This window comes from Cottoperca gobio, chromosome 24 (genome assembly GCF_900634415.1).
Source record: "Cottoperca gobio chromosome 24, fCotGob3.1, whole genome shotgun sequence".
NCBI classification, from domain to species: domain Eukaryota; kingdom Metazoa; phylum Chordata; class Actinopteri; order Perciformes; family Bovichtidae; genus Cottoperca; species Cottoperca gobio.
The window spans coordinates 9623068-9646293 of NC_041378.1; the positions used below are offsets into that span (position 1 = coordinate 9623068).

A 23226-nucleotide genomic window follows, 5' to 3' on the forward strand; every position below is an offset into this window, starting at 1 on the left:
GATGCTCCTTCTTTATCTCTCTGCCCTCCTCTCTGCTGCGCTTTTTATCCAACAGGCAACAGGCGGCAGCCAATCACAAGAGGGGGGAGACTCTACACTGAAGTTTGCATGAGCCCCAAGAAGCTTTATTAAAAGTAGATAATACAATTTCTGGCAATTAAATGTGACAAAATAATTGTCATATTTGTCTTTTTGCAAAGAAATTGCTTAGGATGTGGATGGATTATCTAACAAATAATAAAAAAGTTGTATCATCGCAGAACAATTAGGCCTATTTTCAGTAAAGCATGCGTTTGTTGTATGAGCTTAATCTTCAGTTTGATACCATAAAGTCACATTTATGTGAAAATTAGAGATTTTCTTCCTGAATTGGACATGTTTTGTGGTCAAAAAGAGAGAAGAGGTGAGAGTGTTTTTAAAGTGATGTATTGTGAAAATTGGTAACATAAATATCATCAGCAATAGAAGAATTAATACTGTTACTTTCACTGTAACTCTTCGTGTTCTTGTCGCTGATCATCTGCTCTAACAGATCCAATCAGCCGGATAAATCCCTCAAATCGAGGGAAATCAGCTTAATTTGCAGCACGTTTGTCCTCATTTCAACAGTGGCATCACTGTTGAAATTAAGCCAAGCAGTGAGGAACCAGCTTTATGGACCAAAAACACTTAAAACCAAAAAATAGAAGTAGGCTAACTCATACTTATATTGACTGCATCTGCTGCTTTGCTAAATAAAACAAAAATATAAGGTCAATCCTATAAGCTTACTATTTTTATTTCAGGTATGTATATGTACAAGGCTGTTTTGATGTTAACAATAATAAAAAGGAATAGTCTCATTTATAATTTCTGCCCTTTTGGAACCATTCACCACAACCAAATCTATTATGACACACATGACAGTGAAACCTATAATTATGCAATTTAAAAAGATGAGCAATCTAATTACACCTCAGATCTTCATAACTCAGCTTTCTATATTTTAATATTTTTCAATAAAGGCCATTAACGAGGCTAATCCATAAAAAAACATAATTAATGCACCTTAAACACGGGCCACATTGGATCAGGAGCCAAAAAAAAATCTCTGTTTAAATTAATATAAACACATAAACTCACTTTAGCCAATTTCTCTAACACTTAATTAATCAATTCAGTTTGTTATTAGGAGGTCTGCTCACTGATTGATCCGTTAGCTCGCTCCCTAACGTCCCATATAACCCACACTGTGATTTGCATATTCTAATTAGGTTTCAGCACTAAACGTTTTGTCTTTGGTGACAGTCTGCGCATCTGTTGATAGGTTATTAAGCGTGTTTTATTCTCTGACGGGTCACATGATAAAGAATACAATATCCCAGTGCAGGGTATTTAGGACACACCAGGGTGGCAATTAAATATGAGACAAACAGTTACAGGAGAGCACATGCCAGAGCACGGTACAACAACAGATTTATTTACCTCCTGAGGTTCAATCTTTTTTCTCTCTCTTTGAGGTCTGATATCAAACACAAAAAGCTTCGACACGAACTGAAAAGTTACACAATGTTTCAGCGTATACATCTTAGTGAAAGTGAGCAAAGACAGTTCGGATGTCAGGGGAAATCATCCCTTTCACACTCATTTATCACAGTATTTAAAGCTCAGCTCAAATTCAAACCCACTGAAATGTGAAATGAAGTGAAAATACTCTCATTTTCTCTCCGTTAACACAAACCTAATCCTCTCTAATCAGCTGTTATTCAATTATTGCGGAGTTTCAATCGTTCGGAGATAATGTGCGGCACACTTTTGGACATCTGGACAGATAATTACGCAGAAGAGAGTTTATGGAGATGAGTGGACGCGCGCGATGGAAGCGCAGATACAGTCTTTTTCAATGGGACATGTGGTGATGAATAAATAAATAGGTGGCTGTTTGGCAGACGTGCGTCAGGCTGTCAGTGACGGTCAAACCCACAACAGATTTAGTGCTGGTTTGTAATCTGAGATGTGATCGAGATGCGGCTTCACCCGGTCAAGTCAATTATGAGGCTCCGTGTTGCTTTGTGTATCACTGCATCTGCAGGAAAGGAGACTGTGGGCCTACATTCAAGGGCGTTCAATACAAAACACGCAAAAATGCTGTATAATAATAATATCAAAAGACAATTGACTGTTATTTAGTTTAAGACATTTCTTTAAGACATGATTTAGCTTCTTCTTTTGCCTTGAGTCAGTGTGCAATTGTAGATTAGAATCTTCAATGTGATGGAAAATAAAAATGTGACACTTGTTTGATGTGTTCCAAAAAATAAATCAAAAATAAAATAGAATAGAATGTCCCGGATGTTGTAAAGAACTAGAGAGCGAAAGAAAGAGGACTGAAGCGACTTAAATTACCTCCGGCATCTCACGAGAAGCTATTAGAGAGACATTTCATTAGAGGTGAATGAAGAGATCAATGCCATACCAACAGCTATGCTAATGAGGTTTCTACATTAGACACACGCACGCACGCGGGCACGCACGCACACACACAAATCACATCCTTCCACTTGGATCAGGATGCAGCTAGAAACACGTTTTTGCAGCATCACATCTCTGAACACAACTGCAGCTTCTGAAAACCTCCTCAGCCTAATGTTCATCTCAATCTTTTTTTTAAATGTATTCTGTGTACAGAAAAATGCGAAATCAGAACTCAGCACTTAACACAAAGACAGAGGAAGCACTAATGATATGATCCTCAGATTTAATAAAAACGTAAATATTATTGGGAGTTTGGTAGAATGCGATGATTAAATGTTATGAACATTTAACAGGAATTACTTAATGGCTTTATTTATATGTGAAAACCTACATTTTACCTCTGTGGGCATTTAACTGTTAGTTTGCACATTAATACATTACTTAAAATGATGCTCTTTATAAATATTAAATCTAGAAATAAAATATATTTAAGAAACTGTCTAGTGTCAGTCTGTCTATGACTGCACTGGCTGCAATAATGTCTTAGCCTAACACAAAGCATTGCATGCACCAGCAACTTAAACAACACATTGTAATTTGGGTTGAAATAAATGATGTGTGGGCAATTCATTCTTTGCTATATTTAATATGTGCAGCATGGTTTAATCAATATACTCATTTGGTGTTTGTTTTTTTAAATCACTCTCTGTAGCATACACCATTTGATTCTATCAACCTTATCTACTGGGTTAGTGTGATTACATCTTTAGAAAAAATTCCATTAAAGAAATAGTATAATCAAGTTTATAACAGCTAAAATTATTAATTACAATAAGATGTTAAAGGTGGCAAATGCGTGAGTACACCGAATAGAGGTGTTGCGATATACTGGTATTCACGATGGCTATTGATATTAGTGATATTGATATTAAAAAATGTAAATATTGATTATGTTAATAATACACACATGATAGGCACATGATTATTGTGTAATCCTGTGCCTCTTAAATTAGGAGTAATTAGAAATTAGACAAAATGCATGAATTTGACTGATTATTATACATTTTTAAATTCCTATAGAAATCGTTATCGTGAATTATTTTGGCCAATGTAATCGTGTAGTGAAAACCTGATATCGTGTCAGCCCTAATGCGGTCTAAAGACTACTGACTCACTAAACTCAAATGTAACCAAAATGCAAAAAAAGGGTTACAAAAGTGATGAGACGGAAGCTCTATCAATGAGATGAACAGAAGCAGCTGCACTGCAAAGAAACACAATAAGTAAAGAATGATGATGAGCCAAATTCCTGAAGGAGACACAAGAAATAGGTGTTTATGGAGATCCAATACTCCAAGAGTCTTTGTCCACATTTACTTTCTATCAAATGTATGAATGATCTACTGCAGAACGTATCACTAATTAAAATTCCCTACAGATCATCAAAAAACAAACATATTTGAGGTTACAATAGTCTGGGTCATTGATGAGTTTCTGAATCCGATTCAGCTCTCTCTGTCTGATCCATCTTTGTCTTTGTTTGAGGCTCCAGAAATGGCTCTTCTAATCTAGCTAATTGCCGTTTCCCAGAGCTCGGCATTTAAGAAGAAGAGCTGGGTCACCAAACAGCCGTTGATCAAAACATCCTATTAAAAGGTGAAGAAACAAAAGGCTCTCACAGTCCTAACAATGTTTGCTCTGGTGATTCAACAGTTTGCTCTGTGGGCACAAAGCATTAATTAGGGCAATAACTTCATGCTATTGCCGTTCTATAGTCTCCATTTCTGTATGAGTGCATCTATTTGCGCTCTGAAGTTTGTCGGGGACTCTGACTTGCCGAGTGTGCCACATTCCCTTGTTCCATGTGCAGATGTGTTATTGGCGTAATGAGGAAAATACTTTGGGAAACGTGGGAGAGAGGCCCCCGAACCCCCAAAACTTTCCTGACAAAATAATATTCCTCATTGTGGTTACTCTTAACGAGAATTGACATAATTACTCTGGCTCATTTCTTGTCTAATTAGCACACTTCCACAGTGGACAGGGACTAGCAGTTAGGCAGGAGAAGGGAATCGGACAGGCATGGCAGTGGCAACACAAAAAGGGGCCTCTGGTTTCAGCGTAATTAGGTGAGACAATGCCCCTGACTGTTTTGAGCTATGGCTGCGGCTCAGAGCTGGGGCCGAGCAGACGAACGGACGCCCCGTGAGCTACGTCTCCCAGAGTCCCTAATAAGCCCCTAATTGTCTTTTTGTGATTCACAAGGGCAGCACCAGCAGACATGAAGACAGCCTATTCTTGGTCTCCTGCAGAGAGCGTTTCCTTCGTCCCGCAGGACGGGAGAGATTTGAGTTGACTCTCTCAGGACCTTCACTGTTTGGCCCTCAAACTCAGGACAACTTGTGTTAACGCCCTGTGACAGCGTCCCAAACCTGGAGAGCTGCCAACATGTTGAAGACGGAAACACAGGAGCAGCTAGGTTTCTTTACAGACAGCCATGAGGTGCATCAGTAATGACTTCAGATTTCTTTCTGTTTTAATGAATGTCAAGAAAATAATATTTCAATCTGGGATTAGCCTTGATATCTGTGTGCACTTTGGGTTGATAATCATCTGAATGAAGTGAGTCTTAAAGTCATAAAGCAGTCCTTCTCATTGTACCAGAAGAACTGAAAGCAAATACTATTGTCGAAGATAATAATGTACCTTCACATTTGTTATCGGTCTCTTTTTGTCGATAACATTTTTAATAACAAAAACAAAGGTCACATTTGCAATAGCTGCAACCACGCACGCCCATGCATCCACGCATTCATGCATTTCAAACACACACACAACCTCGCAAACACTTGACCTTCATGCCAAGATTCAGCATCCTGGGGCAAAAATGGGACCTCCTGCCTCCAAAAGGGGCGGGGAACATTTTTGTGGACCGACCGAAGCGAGCGAGCTATAGAGTCGCTGGTCGCAGATAAAAACGTGATTTAATGTTAAGGCCCGTTTAAGGCAGTTTGTTTACGCATGGAAGGATTGTAGTTAACATCATGTTTAACTGATGCAGCATTTGTTCTTATTGGTTTGCCACACTGACATTATAATCATCTTTACATTTTAATTGGACAACATGTTACACATCCAGCAGACACTGAGCATGAACAGCGTTCATTTGAAATCCTGATAATATTCAACTTTCTTTTAGCTTTGTTTTGGTCTCCACCAAATATCTGGCTCGTGAGCTGCTAAATGCTCCAATATGTTCACCAGCTATTCGCCAGTCTGCTGTTTGGTGATGGGCAGGTAGCGCACAATAGGTTTATCAGGGCTGATGAGAGAAGTGAAAGTGAACCAAAAGAGCTAAAAGATGCTAAAACGCTCTGTAGAGGTAAACTGCAGGGTGATAATCATCTGTGGGTTTGACACTACGAGCGACCCTAATCAATTTACACACTTTTGATCTATTTTTACAATAAAAATAATGATTAGTGCACGCTTAGATGTGGAGTGGAAATCTGTTTCCAGAATCTGTAGCTTTATATTTGAAATCCACTGTTTTTAAAGTTACAGAACGAAGCTTTAAGTGTCGGCTTTCTGCCATCACTGTGATGAAATAACATAACATAACATTTTATCCAGAACTGAATTATTATTACTAGATTCACTTTCTTTTTTCTTACAGCATAAGAAAACACTTAACTACAAGCAGCTGCACTCTACAGGCTGCATTTCAACACTGAGACTGTTTCACACACACGCACACGCACACACACACATATGTTTGAGGCCACTTCTAATGGCAGGTGGTGCCCAGAAGACTCAATATTTCATAATTCGCTCTCTCTAACATCCCCTGCAGTCAAGGCCTCTCCGCTCAGAGGAACGTCAATCCGATGTGCCCTCACTCCTTTAATTAGCTGTCAATTAGTGCAAATGAATCAACTCTTCGCCTAATTAAGCAATGCCACCAGGCAGCTCCCATATACAGGCCATTGTGTGGGCAGCATGAGAAAACCACAACTAGCAAACTCGCTTTGGATCACGAGTGCAACTTAACGATCACACTGACACACTGTGTTCAGGGAGCTGTGTGTGTGTGTGTGTGTGTGTGTGTGTGTGTGTGTGTGTGTGTGTGTGTTTTATGCTCCAGTGATCAGGCAATGCTAAATGATTTTCCTGAATTATATTCTGTTATTTTATGTATCTTGAGCACCATGATAGCTTCAGTCCACTTGCATCATTTCCTACTTTCAGTGGTGAACAGTAACTAAGTACATTTATTCAAGTACAGTACTTGAGTGCAATTTTGAAGTATTTGTACTTTACTTGAGTATATCTATTTAATGCTACTCTATACTTTTACTCCACTACATTTCTGATGGAAATATTGTAATTTTAAGATTTATCAGACACTTTGTATATTTAGATTAATATTACAAAATATAATAAAACAATTATTATGGTGTATTATTATTATAGGTTAAGCAACCAGGCAGTATATAAATGTGAACACATTAATGCATCACTTCTTATAATACATTTATATAATATATATTATATTATTCTGACATTTTGCATAATGAGTACTTTTACTTTTGGTACATTAAGTATATTTTGATTCTAATACTTTTTTACTTAAGTAACATTTTTGAATGCAGAACCTTTACATGTAACAGAGTATTTCTAAACTGTAGTATTTGTACTTTTACTAAGTGAAAGATCTGAATACTTCTTCCACCAGTGCCCATTTTACACTGGCTCCCAATGTGGCAAAGAATCCAGTTCAAACCTCTCCTCATCACCTACTGAGCCCCCCATAACCTAGCCCCCTCCTGCACCAACATACAAGAACCTCAGATCTGCCGACGCCAACCTCCTCAAACCTCTCACCCCTTCCACGCATCTCGCAGGGCCTTCTCCATTGCTGCCCCCCTCCCTCTGGAACTCTCTCCCCCAACACCTCAGACACTCACTCCCCTCTTTTAAAACTGCACTCAAAACCCACCAATCTAAAGCCTCTTTAAATCTGTGACCCCCCCCTTCATTCATTATTGTAATAATTAATGTAATGACATTTTTTTATATTAATTTTTTTTTCTTTTTTTACTGTTTTTGTTTTTACCATGTAAAGTGGATTTTAAGCACCATTCAAAAATAAATGTATTGTTATTATTTATTTTAAAACACTAACACGAGCGCTTAACTCTTCACTTAGGCCTTTAAATGTTTCTAATCTACCAAATAGTTTCTTGTCTGAGTCACATGACTGCTCTGACAATTTAACAGCTTGTCCTTCCCTGAGAAGAATAACTTTCCCCAAACATCTCACTCATGCCGGGTGATTTAAACTGTCACTGTATGCCCGTTTAAAAAAAGGTGAGTGCATATGAACTCTTTTCTGTTTAATTTCCAGGCATCATTTTCTAGAATGTGACATGAATAATAAAAAAGCGTTAAGTCTTTACCTGTGACCTTCCTCCAGGTCAGACATCTTTTTGATATGCGTGAAATGGTTATTTTTGACACTGAACAGAGTTTTGATTCCATTTCCCTAATTTATGATTTCTCTGAGATTAATAGCCTTTGTTTTCCTCCCACTCACAGCCTCAGACTTGTCATGCAGTCCACATACTTCATTTACAGTCGGAGTGGAAATGTAATCTCTACAAACATCTGTTCACTTCTGACTCTCAAGACAAGAGCCTGATTTTTTTTTTATTCTTAAGAGTGATATTTATTTCAGTTGAATATTGGCGTCACCTTTAATTTAAGTCAGGTCGTCATCAGCACTTTGTTTACAAATGAGTTCAGAGGACGTTGAATTTAGCTTCTACATTTTGACTTCATACAGTCATTTTTCAAGGTTGTTTCATTACTGAGGAAGGATTTATATCCATAAACTAAAATCAAAAGGGGACGGGCTATTTTACACTCACACACACACACAAATGATGAGTATTGATGAATGGATCTGCTAAGGTGTTGCAAAAGGTCAAGTGGGCTACTAATTAAACAATCTGCACCTCATTGTGTTTTTTTCTTTGTGTCTTTGTATCAAGAGCATGAGCAACATATGTGACCTGAACAGTTAGTGCAGTGATAAATCAATGAGTTAAACATAAGAAGTAAATATATGAAATGTTTATCTTGGGACTGGCTGCAGGACCGTATAGTCAGGATGTCGAGGTCAAGAAGCGAAGGCCACTCAAGATACGGAAATGTTTTTAAACATCTTGATTTTTAAATGTATTGAGTTAGTGGTTTCATTCTTAATTCTTCTTTTCAAGTTTAATTGAAATTGGGCAGGACGTTGCTCAACAGCTCAATTAATTAACTCAAAATAACTGTTGATAGATTACATAATTCTATCTAGGAAATTAAATTAAAAACGTTTTGTTTACCTTCATATAAAAGGTCTCAAAGCTGGTTAAACGGTTTGACTCCTAATTCATAGGTTAGGAAAGGTTTTGGGAGACAGAACCAGGAGTTCAAAACAAACATTAGTGAAGGTCACAGCCTCTTAACTGTTTTTAGTAATTTAGTGTGTTGAGTGGTTGAATTTTTTAGATCATTTTTAAAGCTTTTCATATGTATTTCCCTTTTTTATGGATATTGTTTTTAGGTGAATCACTTAAGATTGACCTTTTACTTATTGACTGAAAGACTGGCATTGCTTTAGTGGTTAGTCAGGCTCCTGAGCTAACGGAGTATCTGTTATTGTGTGTGTTAGCGTTACTACCGCTGCACGATGTTACCTGTGTCTCTTTTGTCATTTGTCAGTGCATGGATGACCAAACTTGTTTACCCTGTGGGAACTAATAAAGTTGTGTAAACCAATCCATCTATTCAGGTTTTTTAACACCGTTTTAAAACCCTCTCTGCACTGCCAGGAATAACATTGTTGTTAAGAAATACTGAATCCTTTATCTGACCTAAAAGTAGTCAGATGCAAAACATATTGAGATTAAAAATACTGGAATCAGCCTAAAAAACATCCCCCGTGTTTACGTTTCTACTGTAGAACAACAAGTCAATTCCATCAAGGTTGCCAAAACTCCAAAATACAAAGCTTCATTAAGTCTGTATGCTGGTTCACTCAAACACAGTGATGTGAGGACGCTTTGTGTCATGAAGAAGCAAACTCATTTTCAGGCACGTGAGCAGTTCGGCCATGTTGTCTTCCTCCCTCCAGCAGCCACTCTGGACCATTACAGGCTGTAATTGTTATTTAATGGATTAAACATTCATCCTTCCTGTGCAAACCCCCAGAGGGCCAGATGACAGCCTCCCCATGTTCACACAGCTAAACATCCCCCCCATCACACACACTCGACGACGCTCATTTGACGGCAGTGTTTGTGCTTAAAATTCAATTACCCACTTATTGATAGCTCTCTGGGGTGCTAAAGAAGTGGACACGGTGCTGGTGGAGGTGTGTATGATTTCCCAGGAGGCCTCAGTCTCCTCCACACATCTCCAGCTGGATCTATTTCATGGCTTTACTCATCAGCGGCAGACGCAGATGGAGCAGAAGCAGCCGTCATACACCTGCACACACCAGTGCACGCAGACACAGAAAGACAGGGGTGTAACACACACACACACACACACACACACACACACACACACACACACACACACACACACACACACACACACACACACACACACACACACACTTATTGTAAATGCTGACAGTGTAAGAGTAACAAGACATGTTGTGAGCTTTATCTGATGGTCAAGAAAATTGTATTTGAAATAATAAAATACAATATTGCCACAACAAGTGACCAAACTCAAGCTAAGATTATATTTTATAAAAAAAAGACAACTACTAATCAATTATTCAATTGAGCAATTGAAATGTATTCTCTCATTACGTATGTTTGCATTTTATTTACCTAATATCATCATTGTTTCTCCTCGTTATAATTGTACTAATGTTTTCTCTTTTTATTCTTTTTGGGCAATGTGACATCTCTTACACGTCTGCCCATCATGGAAGGCACATTTATGTTCTTGTGCTATAAGTATAATGAACTAGATTTACTTTATATTCAAAAGTTTCACACTCTGTTGCCAAATGAGAGCAGAAGTAGATCACACAGTACTCTTACTCAACATTAGATTTAAGGAAAACACTACGACCACCATGGTGCACCATTTAGGAACATACACAGACAGCCTTGACATAAATGAATTAGTTCTTGCTGGTTATTATTATTATCCAAAATCCATTGTTAATGTTATCTCCCCTCTTTGATAATTAAAAAGCAAATCCATATTCATCTCTTTACTGTCTCTAAACAACATTTCATTGCTTTAGATGCAACACATCAGCACTTGGCTCGGCACTAAAAGCCACAGGTAGCCCCACAGGTTAGCCACGCGTCTGAACGTCCCCTGAGGCCTCCATGGGCCCCAGAGGAACACTCGGCTTGCCGCTGGCCTCGTTCCCCCGCTAATTACAGCACTCATCTCTGCTCTCCCATGAGACGCCACCACTCTGCCAAGACGCTGCACAGTTTGGAGCTCTGCATCAGCAGGCAACAGCTGGGGCTGCCGGCTGCACGTCAATACCCGGGGGGGTTAAGGAGAATAATGACGACGTGTGTGTATGTTGGGGGTAGCACAATGCATTCATTCACACCATGCAGGGATGATTTTGTTGCCATTTTGCAGATGACTCACAAAATCTGATCTAGTCATTGCTCCTAGGGCTGCCCCCTATGAGACGATTAGTCGAGTAATTGGCCGTTTATGTCTTAGACGAATAATATTTATTTAGTTGACTAGTCATTTTTTATGCTTTTTTTTTAATGCTGAACGACTTATTTTCAAGAAACATACGAGATTTAAAGTGGTGCTTTTGCATTATTCCTTGTGGAGAAACTCAGGATTTGCCAAATAAATCAACTAAATCGATAAGTCGACAAATGAGTTAGACGACTAAGAATTGCTTTATTCTAAGACAGCCCTAATTGCTACTCAATCTGTTGAATGATTTCTGCTTCAACTCTGAAACTTAAAACACAATAACATGCAGTCTGAGGTCAGCTACACGACATCATGTAATCCAACATGAGTTTTGATTAGAAAATAAAGATGAATCTTGTTGTCCTTTCATGTGACAGGGTCAGACTACAGCTTACATGTCCCTAAGGATGTCACTGGATCGATGAGCTCTGTACATACTGTACTCCTCTCAGTGTGATTGCACTGACTGTTCATTAGCAGGACGCTGGGCTTTAATGGCCTGCACGCTTCTGTCGGCCGTAAATCTCCAAGACTCCACCCAGGTTTGCTCCCCTGTCTCATCAAAGGGATGTGAAGAATGAAGTCAGTGTGATGAAAAAGAGAATGAGATTTATCTGCCTCCCTCATCCTCCTCATCCTCCTACTCCTCCTCTTCAACGCACCAAGACGAGCTCGGGAGTGCAGAAAAATGACAAGTGGGATATCGCCAAGACACACCCGTAAACGTGATGATGCCACTGAATGTTCTTGAGATGCTGATGATCCTGCTGCTGGCCAAAGACAGTAACGTCTTTCTGTCACATCCAAACGTGGTTTGAGTGAGTATGGTGAGCACTCAAAGGCAGAGCAAGAAAGATAAAAATGAGGTTTGCTTAGTCTGTTTAGGCCAGAAGGAAGCAACAGACAGGCAGCTGGCGAAGGCAAAGAGCCCAAAAGGGACGAGGCAGGCAGGTAGAACAGAAACATGTGGCAGCAGCACAAAGACACACTGACAATCAGGAAGCTAACTAGTGTTTGTGGGCAGGTAAATACAGACTGTGGGTTCACCTCCTCGACTCCTCGACTCATCTATCCTCGATCAAATGTATTATCGCCAATTTATATCATACTAATTATTCAAGGCAGACAAAGGCTATCCGTGTTTTGTTAAAATAAATTATGTTCTGTGAAGCGGTTTGAAAATAATACATTGAATCCAATGAATAAGAAAAAAGGTTGATGAATTAATTTCAATAAACATAGAAATTGTGGAGAGTCTATGTAGGATTTATTTTTGCGTTAAGCCCAGTGACACGTGAAACAGCTGTGCAGTGTGCACACGTCAGAAGTAAAGACTGTTGAGAAGTGACGCTCGAGGGAACAAGGATGTCCCATTTCCCAAATGTAGATTCCTTCGTCCTCGCATCTCTCCCTCACCTTTTACGCGGGCGGAGCTAAGACACGAGAAAGAGACGCAAGTGAGGGAAACGATGATGTGAAATAAGGTAATGGGATGTACCCGTTTTGTTAGATGCCTGTTGCCTTGACTCCTCTCTCCTCGCCTCGTTTGCTCGCATCTCAGGTGGGAGGGATTAAGACTTGAGGAGAGGAGGCGAGGAAAGGAATCGCTGATCATGTGACTGAGGACTACTACTACACCTGTAGGGAATAACAGTTACTATAGTGACTGCTTTTAGAACTGGAAGGCAAGTATCCTAATTGCTGTATGACTAAAAGCACCTCTTTGGCAGGATGGTGATTTTTTTAATCATTAGCCTTATTGGTGTCTTTTTGTGACATGTCTGTTTTCTATGCAACAACTTCTTTAAAATAAGACAATGTTTCTTTTTCAGGAGACCACAAGAGCAACCTTGAACTTTGACTTTTCAACTTATTCCTCCTTTTAAAGTTTACATTTACTATGTTTGTATTAATAGTTATTTTAAGCACAGCAGTTACCAACTGTAACTGACTTGTTTCTTGTTTTTACATAAGATCTACTACCAAAACATTTTGAAGAGCAGTGCCCTCCTCAATGGCACTTTAACTAGACTCTAACTACACTGTTTCACACCTGTAATATACCCATTAATTCCATTAATCTGAAGCATGTCATCACTGTGGAGCGACCCGGTAGCACACCTGGTAGAGCCGGTGCTCCGTATATTAAGGGGGAATCTTTACCGCAGCGGCCTGGATTTGAATCCAACCTGCGTGTCATCCCCTCTCTCTTCAACTGTTCCAACAAATATAGACAAAAAGACAAAATAAAACAAAATCTTGTCAAGAGGAACGTTTTGTTCTTTAGTAAACAAATACGTTTATATTTTCTCCTTTTTAAAATGTATGTAACACAGAACAAGTCACAGACACAAGAACATGAATGATGATCGATGAGACGATGGCTTTTTCTGTGATGACAGGAGTTTTTTCATGCAGCCACCAACAGCCACGGATGTTCATCATGTTCACAGATTTAAAAAAATAATACTCTTAAACTGGAAATCACCAGATTTGTTTAAAAATGGTTAAACAAAACCTTTCTTTTTTTTTCAAATGTAGACAGCCCAGTCCTCTATTGTTGTTCCTTTATTTATTTATTATTGGTTATTTTCTATATTTCATATTTCTATATATGGTATTTTAATTGTATTTGTGAAAATTTGAAAATAAAACAAAAAAATGCCATCTTTGCCGCTTTAACCAGAAGACTATAAACCTTTTTTTTGCGGCTAGAGACAGAATCCTTAGTAAATAACTCAATTTAATGTCTGATATGACATCAGGAAAGATGCCAAGGATGAAAGTGCTGGATTCAGAGTCAGATTGACTCTCTCTTTGGACGTTTTACCAGGCAGTCAAAGCCACAACCTATTCAACACGGACGAATCATTATGATTATCTATTATAAACTGAGAGCAGATATGTTTCACTGCTGGTTGCAGTTCTAGGTCTTAATCTTTTCAGAGGGGCTAATTGTGAGAAAATGTTGTTTGACAGTTGGATGAGGTCATGGTCTGACCAGCGAGTGTGGGGCAGTGGAGAGTGAAGACATGTTGTTGCGACCCATTCATTCTGACCTTTTTTCTGCAGTTCCAGGTCAAGAAATTTAGGTCAGAGAACAATGCACTCTCTCTGTTAGACCATAGCGGGGTGCCAGAGACCCTCTCATGCTCCCCTCTGACCCTCATCCCAAGCCTTCACATCCAACCACTCAACACAACGTTACACTTGGCAGACACATGAAAACTCTCTGTGGATTTTAGTTAGAAGAGCTGTTTCATACCTTTGAATAAAACAGGGTGGGGAGTCACCTTGTGGTCAGATATTACAATTACACTTCTATCTATCCATCTATCTATGGATGCTGAAGTCAGGTCCTTGTCCTTATTTCTTTGTGGGAATTTGTTTTGTTTTTTAGGAAGAGAGTTACAGTCCATGGTTAAAAAAACAACAACACATTATTGGCTGGTTTCAGTATTTCTAATTAGGCATATTTAAATGTTCCATCTTTTAGGTCAATAAATAAACAAAAAAGATTCAGTGTATTCACAAGAATTGTATTCCTAATTTGAAACTGTATTCATTTAGCCTTCATGTTGGTATATAAAATGTACAGAGAATATAATTGTACAGTTAACTGAATAAATAAAATGTGAAAAATCCAGGTACATCTTTTGTTTTTTCTGTGTTAGATTTAAAATGCGTAGGCTGTTGCTTTTATTAATTAAATAAACTATTTCCAGGGATAAAAAAATACCTGCATGATCATGAACTAAAGAACTAGAATATTATGCTCAAATACATTTTTCAATTCTATTTTTAAAAAGGGGAGGTGGATGGAGACTAAGGAAAAAAATGTTTATGAGAGCTTCATAATAGTCCTATTAAGCAACAAGCATTATTGAATATCCCGTCACGTCTTAGCAGCAGAATAACACCAAAACAGACAACATGGACGATAAAAACTCCACAGCTCCATTCATCAATTCATCACAATTACTGTGTTTGTGTACTCACCTGTCTAAACGGCATTATTTGAGCTTTATGCACCAATAAGTCAATCCAGTGCCTCTCTGGTCCCACTGCGCTCCTCTGAGTTTCCAAACATTTTGAGCTGAATGAAGCTCAAACCCAAACAACAGAAAGTCCTCACACACCTCACTGAAGGTAGAAGTCACCTGCAGGATCCAACGTTCATGTTAGCATTTAGCATTATAGCGCGACCCAGAATGCACCTGTTGATCGCAACGTAGGGTGTGTGTTTGGGTAACTTAGCTGCCTTCCTACTTTTACGGTTTTAAGGTGGGTGACAAGGTAGCCTACTGTCTTTAGTTTGGCACCATCGTAAATCACTTGCTGGCAAACATTAGAGTTGAGATACTTCAGTTTACATCAGGATTAGTTAAAATCCTTGGTGTAATACCCCACAATCATAAATCAATATTTCTGAAGGAAAATTGGTCGCCCGCAGGGACTACGTGAGTCGCCCGGAGGACATGTTCTAAAAATAGCACTAGTCACTATGGAGCTCCGTCTAAAATATGTATTTTTTGCTGTTTTAAAAAAAAGCTGCAGCACTGCGGGCAGAACAAGCCGGGAGTTAAAGCAGCTTTGAGCAGCAGCATCTCTTTTCACGAGGCCAGTGAACAAGTCACAGAAAGCATCGGAAGCTTCATTTAGAGCTGCACATTTTAAATAAAGTACAAGAAAGCCTTTTCGGACAGAGGTCTTGAAAGGTGCCATGATGTTACTGAAAACACTGTTCAAAGAGAAGAAAGGTTCCGATGTGATCTCCACTCTCTGATGTTACAAAGTTAGTGTTTGTACAAACAGGATATGATCTGAAGATGTGACAGTTAATGATTTCCTATAATTTTTTACAGAAGTGATGCTTTGTACTAAAATATAACTGGTGTGATTTTGAACAAAATGCTACAAATGTGCTCATCCATACAAAACTGTCAATAAAGATATTTACAAAAAATATCAGAGATGTGATAACTCTGACTTTCAAATGTTGAAATAGATTGAGAACATAAATAAATAATGTTGCATGTTAATACATATATCTGTGTTTCCTACCATGGTAAATCATTGTTACTTTTTTACAATCGCTAAAACACTAAACCCCATTCTCTGAACCAAATCATCAGTTGCCTAAACCCATTTGTCGAATCAACCACTCTTTTAGCAAAACCCTGAACAAGTTCAAGTAGTTAGACACTATTTGCAAAACTCTAAACACGTTCTCCTTTACTATAAAACACAATTCCCACTGTGATGCACATGTGTTGCAAAATGCTAAACACAGGCAGCACAAGTTGAACACAACTACAACACAGTTGTCATCGTTTAAACACAACAACTCAAAATTGTACACACTTGTTTCTAATTATGTGATTAACCAATTTAACACACTATACAAGCAAGTTCAGAGAGCACGTGAATGCGGACAATGGATAAAAACATTTTGAGAGGAAAAGTCCAAGTAAGAGGTGATGGGCCAAGAGGAAGATATCAAGGTCGAGGAAGAGCCAGAACCATCATTTCAGATGCAATCCAGGCAACGGTCACAGACCATGTTCTTGATTCATGGCTTGACAATGAGGGAAGCAGGACACAGAGTAGGTTCTCTGTGGCCACCATCGTAAGGGCATTCAGAGAAGAAAACAGGTACAGTTAGAGATTGTTTGAATTTGATTCTATGGAAAGGGCCCATGAATACATTTTTGTAGATGAAGCAGGGTTCAATCTGACGAAGAGGAGAAGGAGAGGCAGGAACATAATTGGCCAATGGGCCATTGTGGAAGTCCCTGGCCAGCGTGGAGGCAATGTCACCCTTTGTGCGGCCATAAGTAATTGGGGGGTTCTCCACCATCATGCAATCCTGGGGCCTTACAACAACAAGCATCTTCTTACATATCTGGTGGTCTTCGAGATTTTATGATTGATCGTTAGCAGCAGGTTCCTCATCAGGCCGGGCATCCTATTTATGTTGTAGTTTGGGACAATGTCAGCTTTCACCGTGCAGTCCGCATACGTGAATGGTTCAACATCGACTAGCACTTCATAAATGTTTGCCTTCCACCATACAGCCCATACAGAGGAGTTATTTTCTGCGTAGCGCTGGAGGGTCTGTGACCGGAACCCCTACACCAGGGTACAGGCAACAGGCAATGGCATTTCCCCCCGATGTAAATGAAGTCCTCTGGCCGGTCCCAGCACAAAGGTGTGATGCTGCTGAGGCAGAATGAATCGTACGTTGACGTTTTTTGCAGTTGGTTTTGTAATGTGCTTTTCATTTATGTATGAAGCTTTCTTTGTTATTTGTATAAGTTGGGATAATTGTACTTTTGTTTAGTTTTGCAAAAATGTGTTCATTTACAATAAAAACAAATAAATCATTTATTAATAAATCAAATTACATGCACTGGATGCAGCGGGTTTTTTTTTTTATGTAGTGTCTAATGAATGCTCTGTAGGTTTTTCTATTTTGACTGGAAAAGTGCATGATTAGCTTGAGTTTTGTGTTTAAAGATTTGAGAAAATGGGTGAAGTTTCAAGAAATGTGTTTTAGCAATAGTAAAAAACTAATAATTATTGTGTGGAATAATTAACATTACCATGTGATCAGACAGTCTCTTCACATATATAAATATTTATTATTATTATTAATAATGATAATATTATCATTAAAGGTGAACCGTGCAACTGTTATTCAGGACAAGTAGCCCTTCAGTATCAAAAAGGTTGGCGACCCCTGCTCTAGACTGAACACATCACATGAGACATTAACATAGATAATACAACAAATATGTATAAAATTTTGTTTAAATTATAAGTTTTTAACAATTGTCTATTAAACAGACTGAACTCATTGTGTTTAAACTTTAACAAATATGCAATAGTTTGTTTTTATGATATAAATTGGTTGAATAGAGTTATCCCTTAATTGAGAGTACATTAATTTAGTCGCATCACTGAAGTGAGATCAGCTCATACAGAATTATAAAAAAAATCAGTTTAATTTATGATCAGACATTAAGTTTTTACAGCGAGAATGATTAAACTTAACCTCCATCATTTGCAGCTGCAGTTTTCATTTCCTGCCGCTAGAAGCCGCTACAGCGTGCTCAGTAATGACGTCACGGGAGTCCATATGAAAAGCCCTATGAGCGTGTCTGTTCTTCGCCGGGTGCGGTGGCGCGCGCCTGTAATCCAAGTTACTGGGAGGCTGAGGCTGGCGGAGCGTTTGAGCTCAGGAGTTCTGAGCTGCAGCGGACTATGCCGATCGGGTGTCCGCACTAAGTTCGGTATCGATATGGTGCTCCTGGGGGAGCCCGGGACCACCAGGTCGTCTAAGGAGGGGTGCACCGGCCAAGGCCGGAGACGGAGCAGGCCAAAGCCCCCGTGCCGCTCAGTAGTGGGTTCGCGCCTGTGAATAGACGTTGTAGTGCAGCCTGAGTAATACAGCGGGACTCGGTCTCTTTTAGCTCTGCAACAATTGTACACTCAGACATTACATCTTTACATTATTTATCGCTGCTTCTTTGTCTTCTTATTTCATCAAAAGCCCTCACAAACCAGCCTGCTCTGCACCGCCTCCACCTGGAGGACACCTGCAACTACATCAACCACTCTGAATACTTTTGATACTTCTAGTTACAGGCGTGTCATTAGTGTCGTCTTTTTTTTAAATCATATTCGGGATATGGCATTTACATGGAATATGAAAAACATAAAAAATAACTGCACTTAAGAGTAAAATCTAGGTACTTTGTTTGAGGGTACTTTCCACTACATTTGTCCAACTGGATTTTGCATACACTTCCTATCCAGTGAAAACCATGTAGCTCCAAATTCAGTGATTTTTTTCCCTGATAAACTGAAGCTTTAAGTATTCTTTTTTTATGGGTTGAGAAAATCATAATTTATGGGTTGAGAATATCCTCCTATAATCTTAAAATAAAAAACATTGGCTTAGCTGGAAAATGTTAAATATCTATTGCCTATAGAGGAAGAATACACATCAATATTTGACTGTTTACTCTAAAAGACAGGCTACTTCTTGCATTCACAGCAAGTTACTGTAATATAGCAGTATGTATATAAAGAAATCCTGAAAGTTATACAAAAATATTAACAAGTTACAGGAGAATTCCTTCAGTGCAGCATACGGTACCCTAATTAAAAGAGACACAAATTACTGAATCAATCAATATTTAAATGTATTTATTCATTAATTACACTGGTTAAAGTTCGTGGTCTTCTGGGTGGTAAAGTTCGCTCATCAGTCGGTAGATGTACGACGGTGCGTGTCCTCCAATGTTAGAGATGAACAGTGTGATGAGCTCAGGTGGGACATAGTCAAACACTGGACAGTGCACGTTCACCTTTGAGAGAATCTCACCTGGAATACAAATATTAAACTGTGAATTCCTCAGAAAACTAACCAAAAGAGGACATTTATTTTAAAAAGTCTTAAAAGTTTATGTTGTAAACATGAAGATTCATTTGTCTGGCTGTTGATAAGCACTGTGTGAGGAATGTCAGAGTTACCTTCAGTGAAAGGAAGCACCTCATGTGGAGAGACAAACTTATGGAAGGTATCTTCTTCATTTGGGAACTGAGGACACAAAATAGTTTCATCATCATTTTGAGGTCAACAGAAATGATAAAGGTCTGTCAGAATAGAGAGTTTTTTTACCTGAGGAGAAAGCTTAAACATGGGAGCGCAAACAATCAGCGGTGTCGAGTGGTGCTTGGCTGCGAGGGCCAGAGTGTGCGTCCCGTTGACCGCCCTCAGACCTCCATTGGCCAGAACGGTCTGCGTACCAATGATGACCTGAACAGACCACCACACAGGTTAACCCACATGCTCCGACATGACTGTTTCAAAGCCTTCTGTGGTGTTAAATACCTTATTAACGCGCGACATGACTGCAAATATGGCAGCATCTGTGATCACGGTTGTTTCAATGCCGGCTTTTGAGAGACTGGTTGCCATCTCATGTCCCTGAGAACAAATTAGATTTTTTTTAAATCCTACAGAAACCTAATTTCTTGTTATCTTATGTCTTTGATGGTTTTTACCTACCTGGCAGAACGGGGCGCACTCTGCCACGATGACGTGGAACTTGCGTTTACGTGCAGCATCTTTGAGGAAGGCCTCCACGGTGCGAGAGCGGCCAATAGTCATGATGACCTCATTAGAGTGAATGTGCTCTAGGGCCTTGCATGGCAATGTTGTCCGTTGTTCCCTCTGAAAAGTGAAGTGGTGAAGAGAGAAACAGCAAAGGTTTTTAACCTCACAGAATAAATACAGACTTTATTTCAGTTTAATTAAAGAATACCAGCTGATGGGTAAATAACCTGCTTGTTATAAAGAAAAAAACATACCCAGCTCGGTCAGCAATTCATTGATGGCCTCGATGACGTTTGCTTTAAGGGCGGCAAAATGGTGCCTGAAGTTCTCCTCGCTGAGTCCTCCAGAGGTTAGCAGCTTGTGGAGAGATTCCTGCTGGTCCGTCTCTTCACTGCTGCCTCGAGATCTGCAAGAAAACAACAGAGCTCAACAATTCTTTTATCCCCCACAATATTTTTATTTAAAATTGTAACACTCTTCAATACATCCGTTTTACATTGATATAACATACAACACAAGAAAGAAGAAAACATTGTTTGCATACATTGTTGGGTTTTCTTCCAGTAAATAATCAGGTTTCTAATGTTTACATTGGTTCATGGCATAGTCATCGAGTCCAAACAATACATGTTCAAATTCAAAGCCAGAAAAAAAGGATGTAACCATAATAAAATAAAATGTCCAATCAAAAATAATGGGCACTGCTTTGATTATATAACCACATGATTGCATATAATCAATGCCTTTAATCTTTAACCTCTCAAGTGCAGTGACTGGTTTAACAGCGGTCATTCTGTTTAGTCCTCACCTGGCGTATTCCTCTCTGATGATCTTCAACACCCGTCTGATCATGTTACCAACAGTGGTCTCTGAGGTCTGGGCGGCAGTCATTCTCCTCCCCTCTTTACGGATTATTTCCATCAAATCACCTGAAACACAGAACATTTGAGTGGAAATAAGATATCTGTAATATCTGTGATATCTGTATGCTTGTGAGAAATTGAACCTGTAGCTCAACCCTCCTATTATTGTTTAATAACATCTCCAACCTGCAAAGTACATACAAAGTGACATACGCCTCATTTTTATTTTTTTAATTCATAATTTACATGAATGGAGAATGTAACACATAGCAATACAGATGGACTTTTCTGTACAGTTTATCCATTGCTTTTATATAGCAGAAATATTGTATGGTACTCTCATTCACTTGCTTTGGTGACAGTTAGCAGTTTACTTTACAGTGCATATACTTATGCTACTATGAATGCACATATTGTACTATATAGATTTATTTTAGTAAATACTAAAATAACATATACAACAATATATTATGCACAAAATTACCATTGAGATTAATAATGCTTTATTAGTTTTAATCCTATTTGATCAAACTTGCCAACACTTTCCAAAGCCATCCTTAATAAGCTACCGTTTTTTATAATCGCCTTTAAGACTTATAAATATTGGATACATTCTCGCTCACAAGATGCATATTTTAGATATCACATAGGCTATATGAATACGGAACTGGGACAAACTTAATTCACCTATGCTCAGAGGTGGAATAAGTTTCAGGAAGCTAGATACAGTTTTAACTCTGTAACAGTTTACATGGTTTACATATTTAAAGCTCCTGTGTTACTTAATGAGTCTGCTCTGGCCCTGTGAAATGTACTTGTTATATGTCTATCTATCGGTTTATAGATGACAAAGACTTTAAATAAAGGTAATGACAAACTAAGCAGTTAACTTTACAAACTCGTTCTGTTGAACAACTTTGTATATGACATTCGTGAATAGTTACTATAACATGTGTACCACACTTCTGTTAGCTTTTGCAGTCAGTGAAACAGTTTTGACAAAAGTCCTCACTGTTCAGCTACAATAACAGTTCCCATTGTTAGCTAGCTGGACAGCTGTAATGTCTGAGTTAACTTGTAATAACAGAGTAGCATGAGGCACCTGCGCTGCTCCACCGAGCCTGGGCTGTGATTCTGCGGAGCAGGGACGTCGTCTCTCGGGCTGTCTCCGCCGAGCCCCGCAGCGGTCCCGTCCCGCAACCTCCACGCTTCAGGTCTGACAGAAACGCTTCAATTCTCTCCGTGAGGTCAATTTCTTTGTCTGGGCCCGGCATATTTGTTATATAAACGACTTTCTGTCAGTGTAAAGAATCCACAACTCAAGTATCTCTACCATGCAAATGTTTTGACGGCGAGGAAGTACTTCAGGAGTACATCCGGGTGATTATGACTGCGCTTTCATCTGATTGGTAGACCGCTGCACGAGGTATTGCATCAATTCTACGGCGTGTTAGCAAACAAGCAAACGTGAGCAGTTTTAAAGTGTTTTATGAGCGCCTTGGATCAAAACAAGCATAGAACGATGTAATGCCCAATTATGTTACTCCTTTATTTTCTGCTACTACTGCGTAGGTATGCAAACCATAAACCCGTAAAAAAATGTTTTAAGTTAAATGTTTAATGCATTTGGTTGTATCACAGATGGGTTGTGTGCATACATGTAGGCAAGTTGTGGTTTTCGGTTATTAGCACTTTTCCACCCATAATCAAGTTGTTGCGTATGTAACAATGTTCTTGTAAATGTCACTGTGTCAAAAATGTAGAAGTTCCTCTTGGTGTCGTTTAGCATCCAGGGTATTGTGGGTAACTTCTGAGATGGCATAGATGTGTTGGATTTTATGACCAATTTAAGATGAGGTCATCGTCGGGGTTTAGTGCAGTGCTGTTGTAAAAGGTAAGGTAATGGGACTCTCATTTTCATTCAATCAAATCTGCATCTGTCATTTAGCAGACGCTCTTATCCAGAGCAACTTACAGTGAACTAATTACAGGGACAGTCCCTGTAGGGATAGTCCCTGTAGGGACAGCAAG

The 23226-nt window shown here is 39.0% G+C and overlaps 1 protein-coding gene across 1 annotated transcript; it reads right to left on the reverse strand.

Moving 5' to 3' along the window:
• Positions 1-19402: 19402 nt before the first annotated feature.
• eif2b2 (eukaryotic translation initiation factor 2B, subunit 2 beta) lies at positions 19403-22469 on the reverse strand. Its single transcript, XM_029425419.1, is given in 9 exon segments — positions 19403-19597; positions 19747-19813; positions 19895-20032; positions 20108-20203; positions 20285-20419; positions 20421-20449; positions 20587-20738; positions 21141-21261; positions 22298-22469. Coding segments are annotated over 9 exon segments (1068 nt in total). The 3' UTR covers positions 19403-19439.
• Positions 22470-23226: the final 757 nt, after the last annotated feature.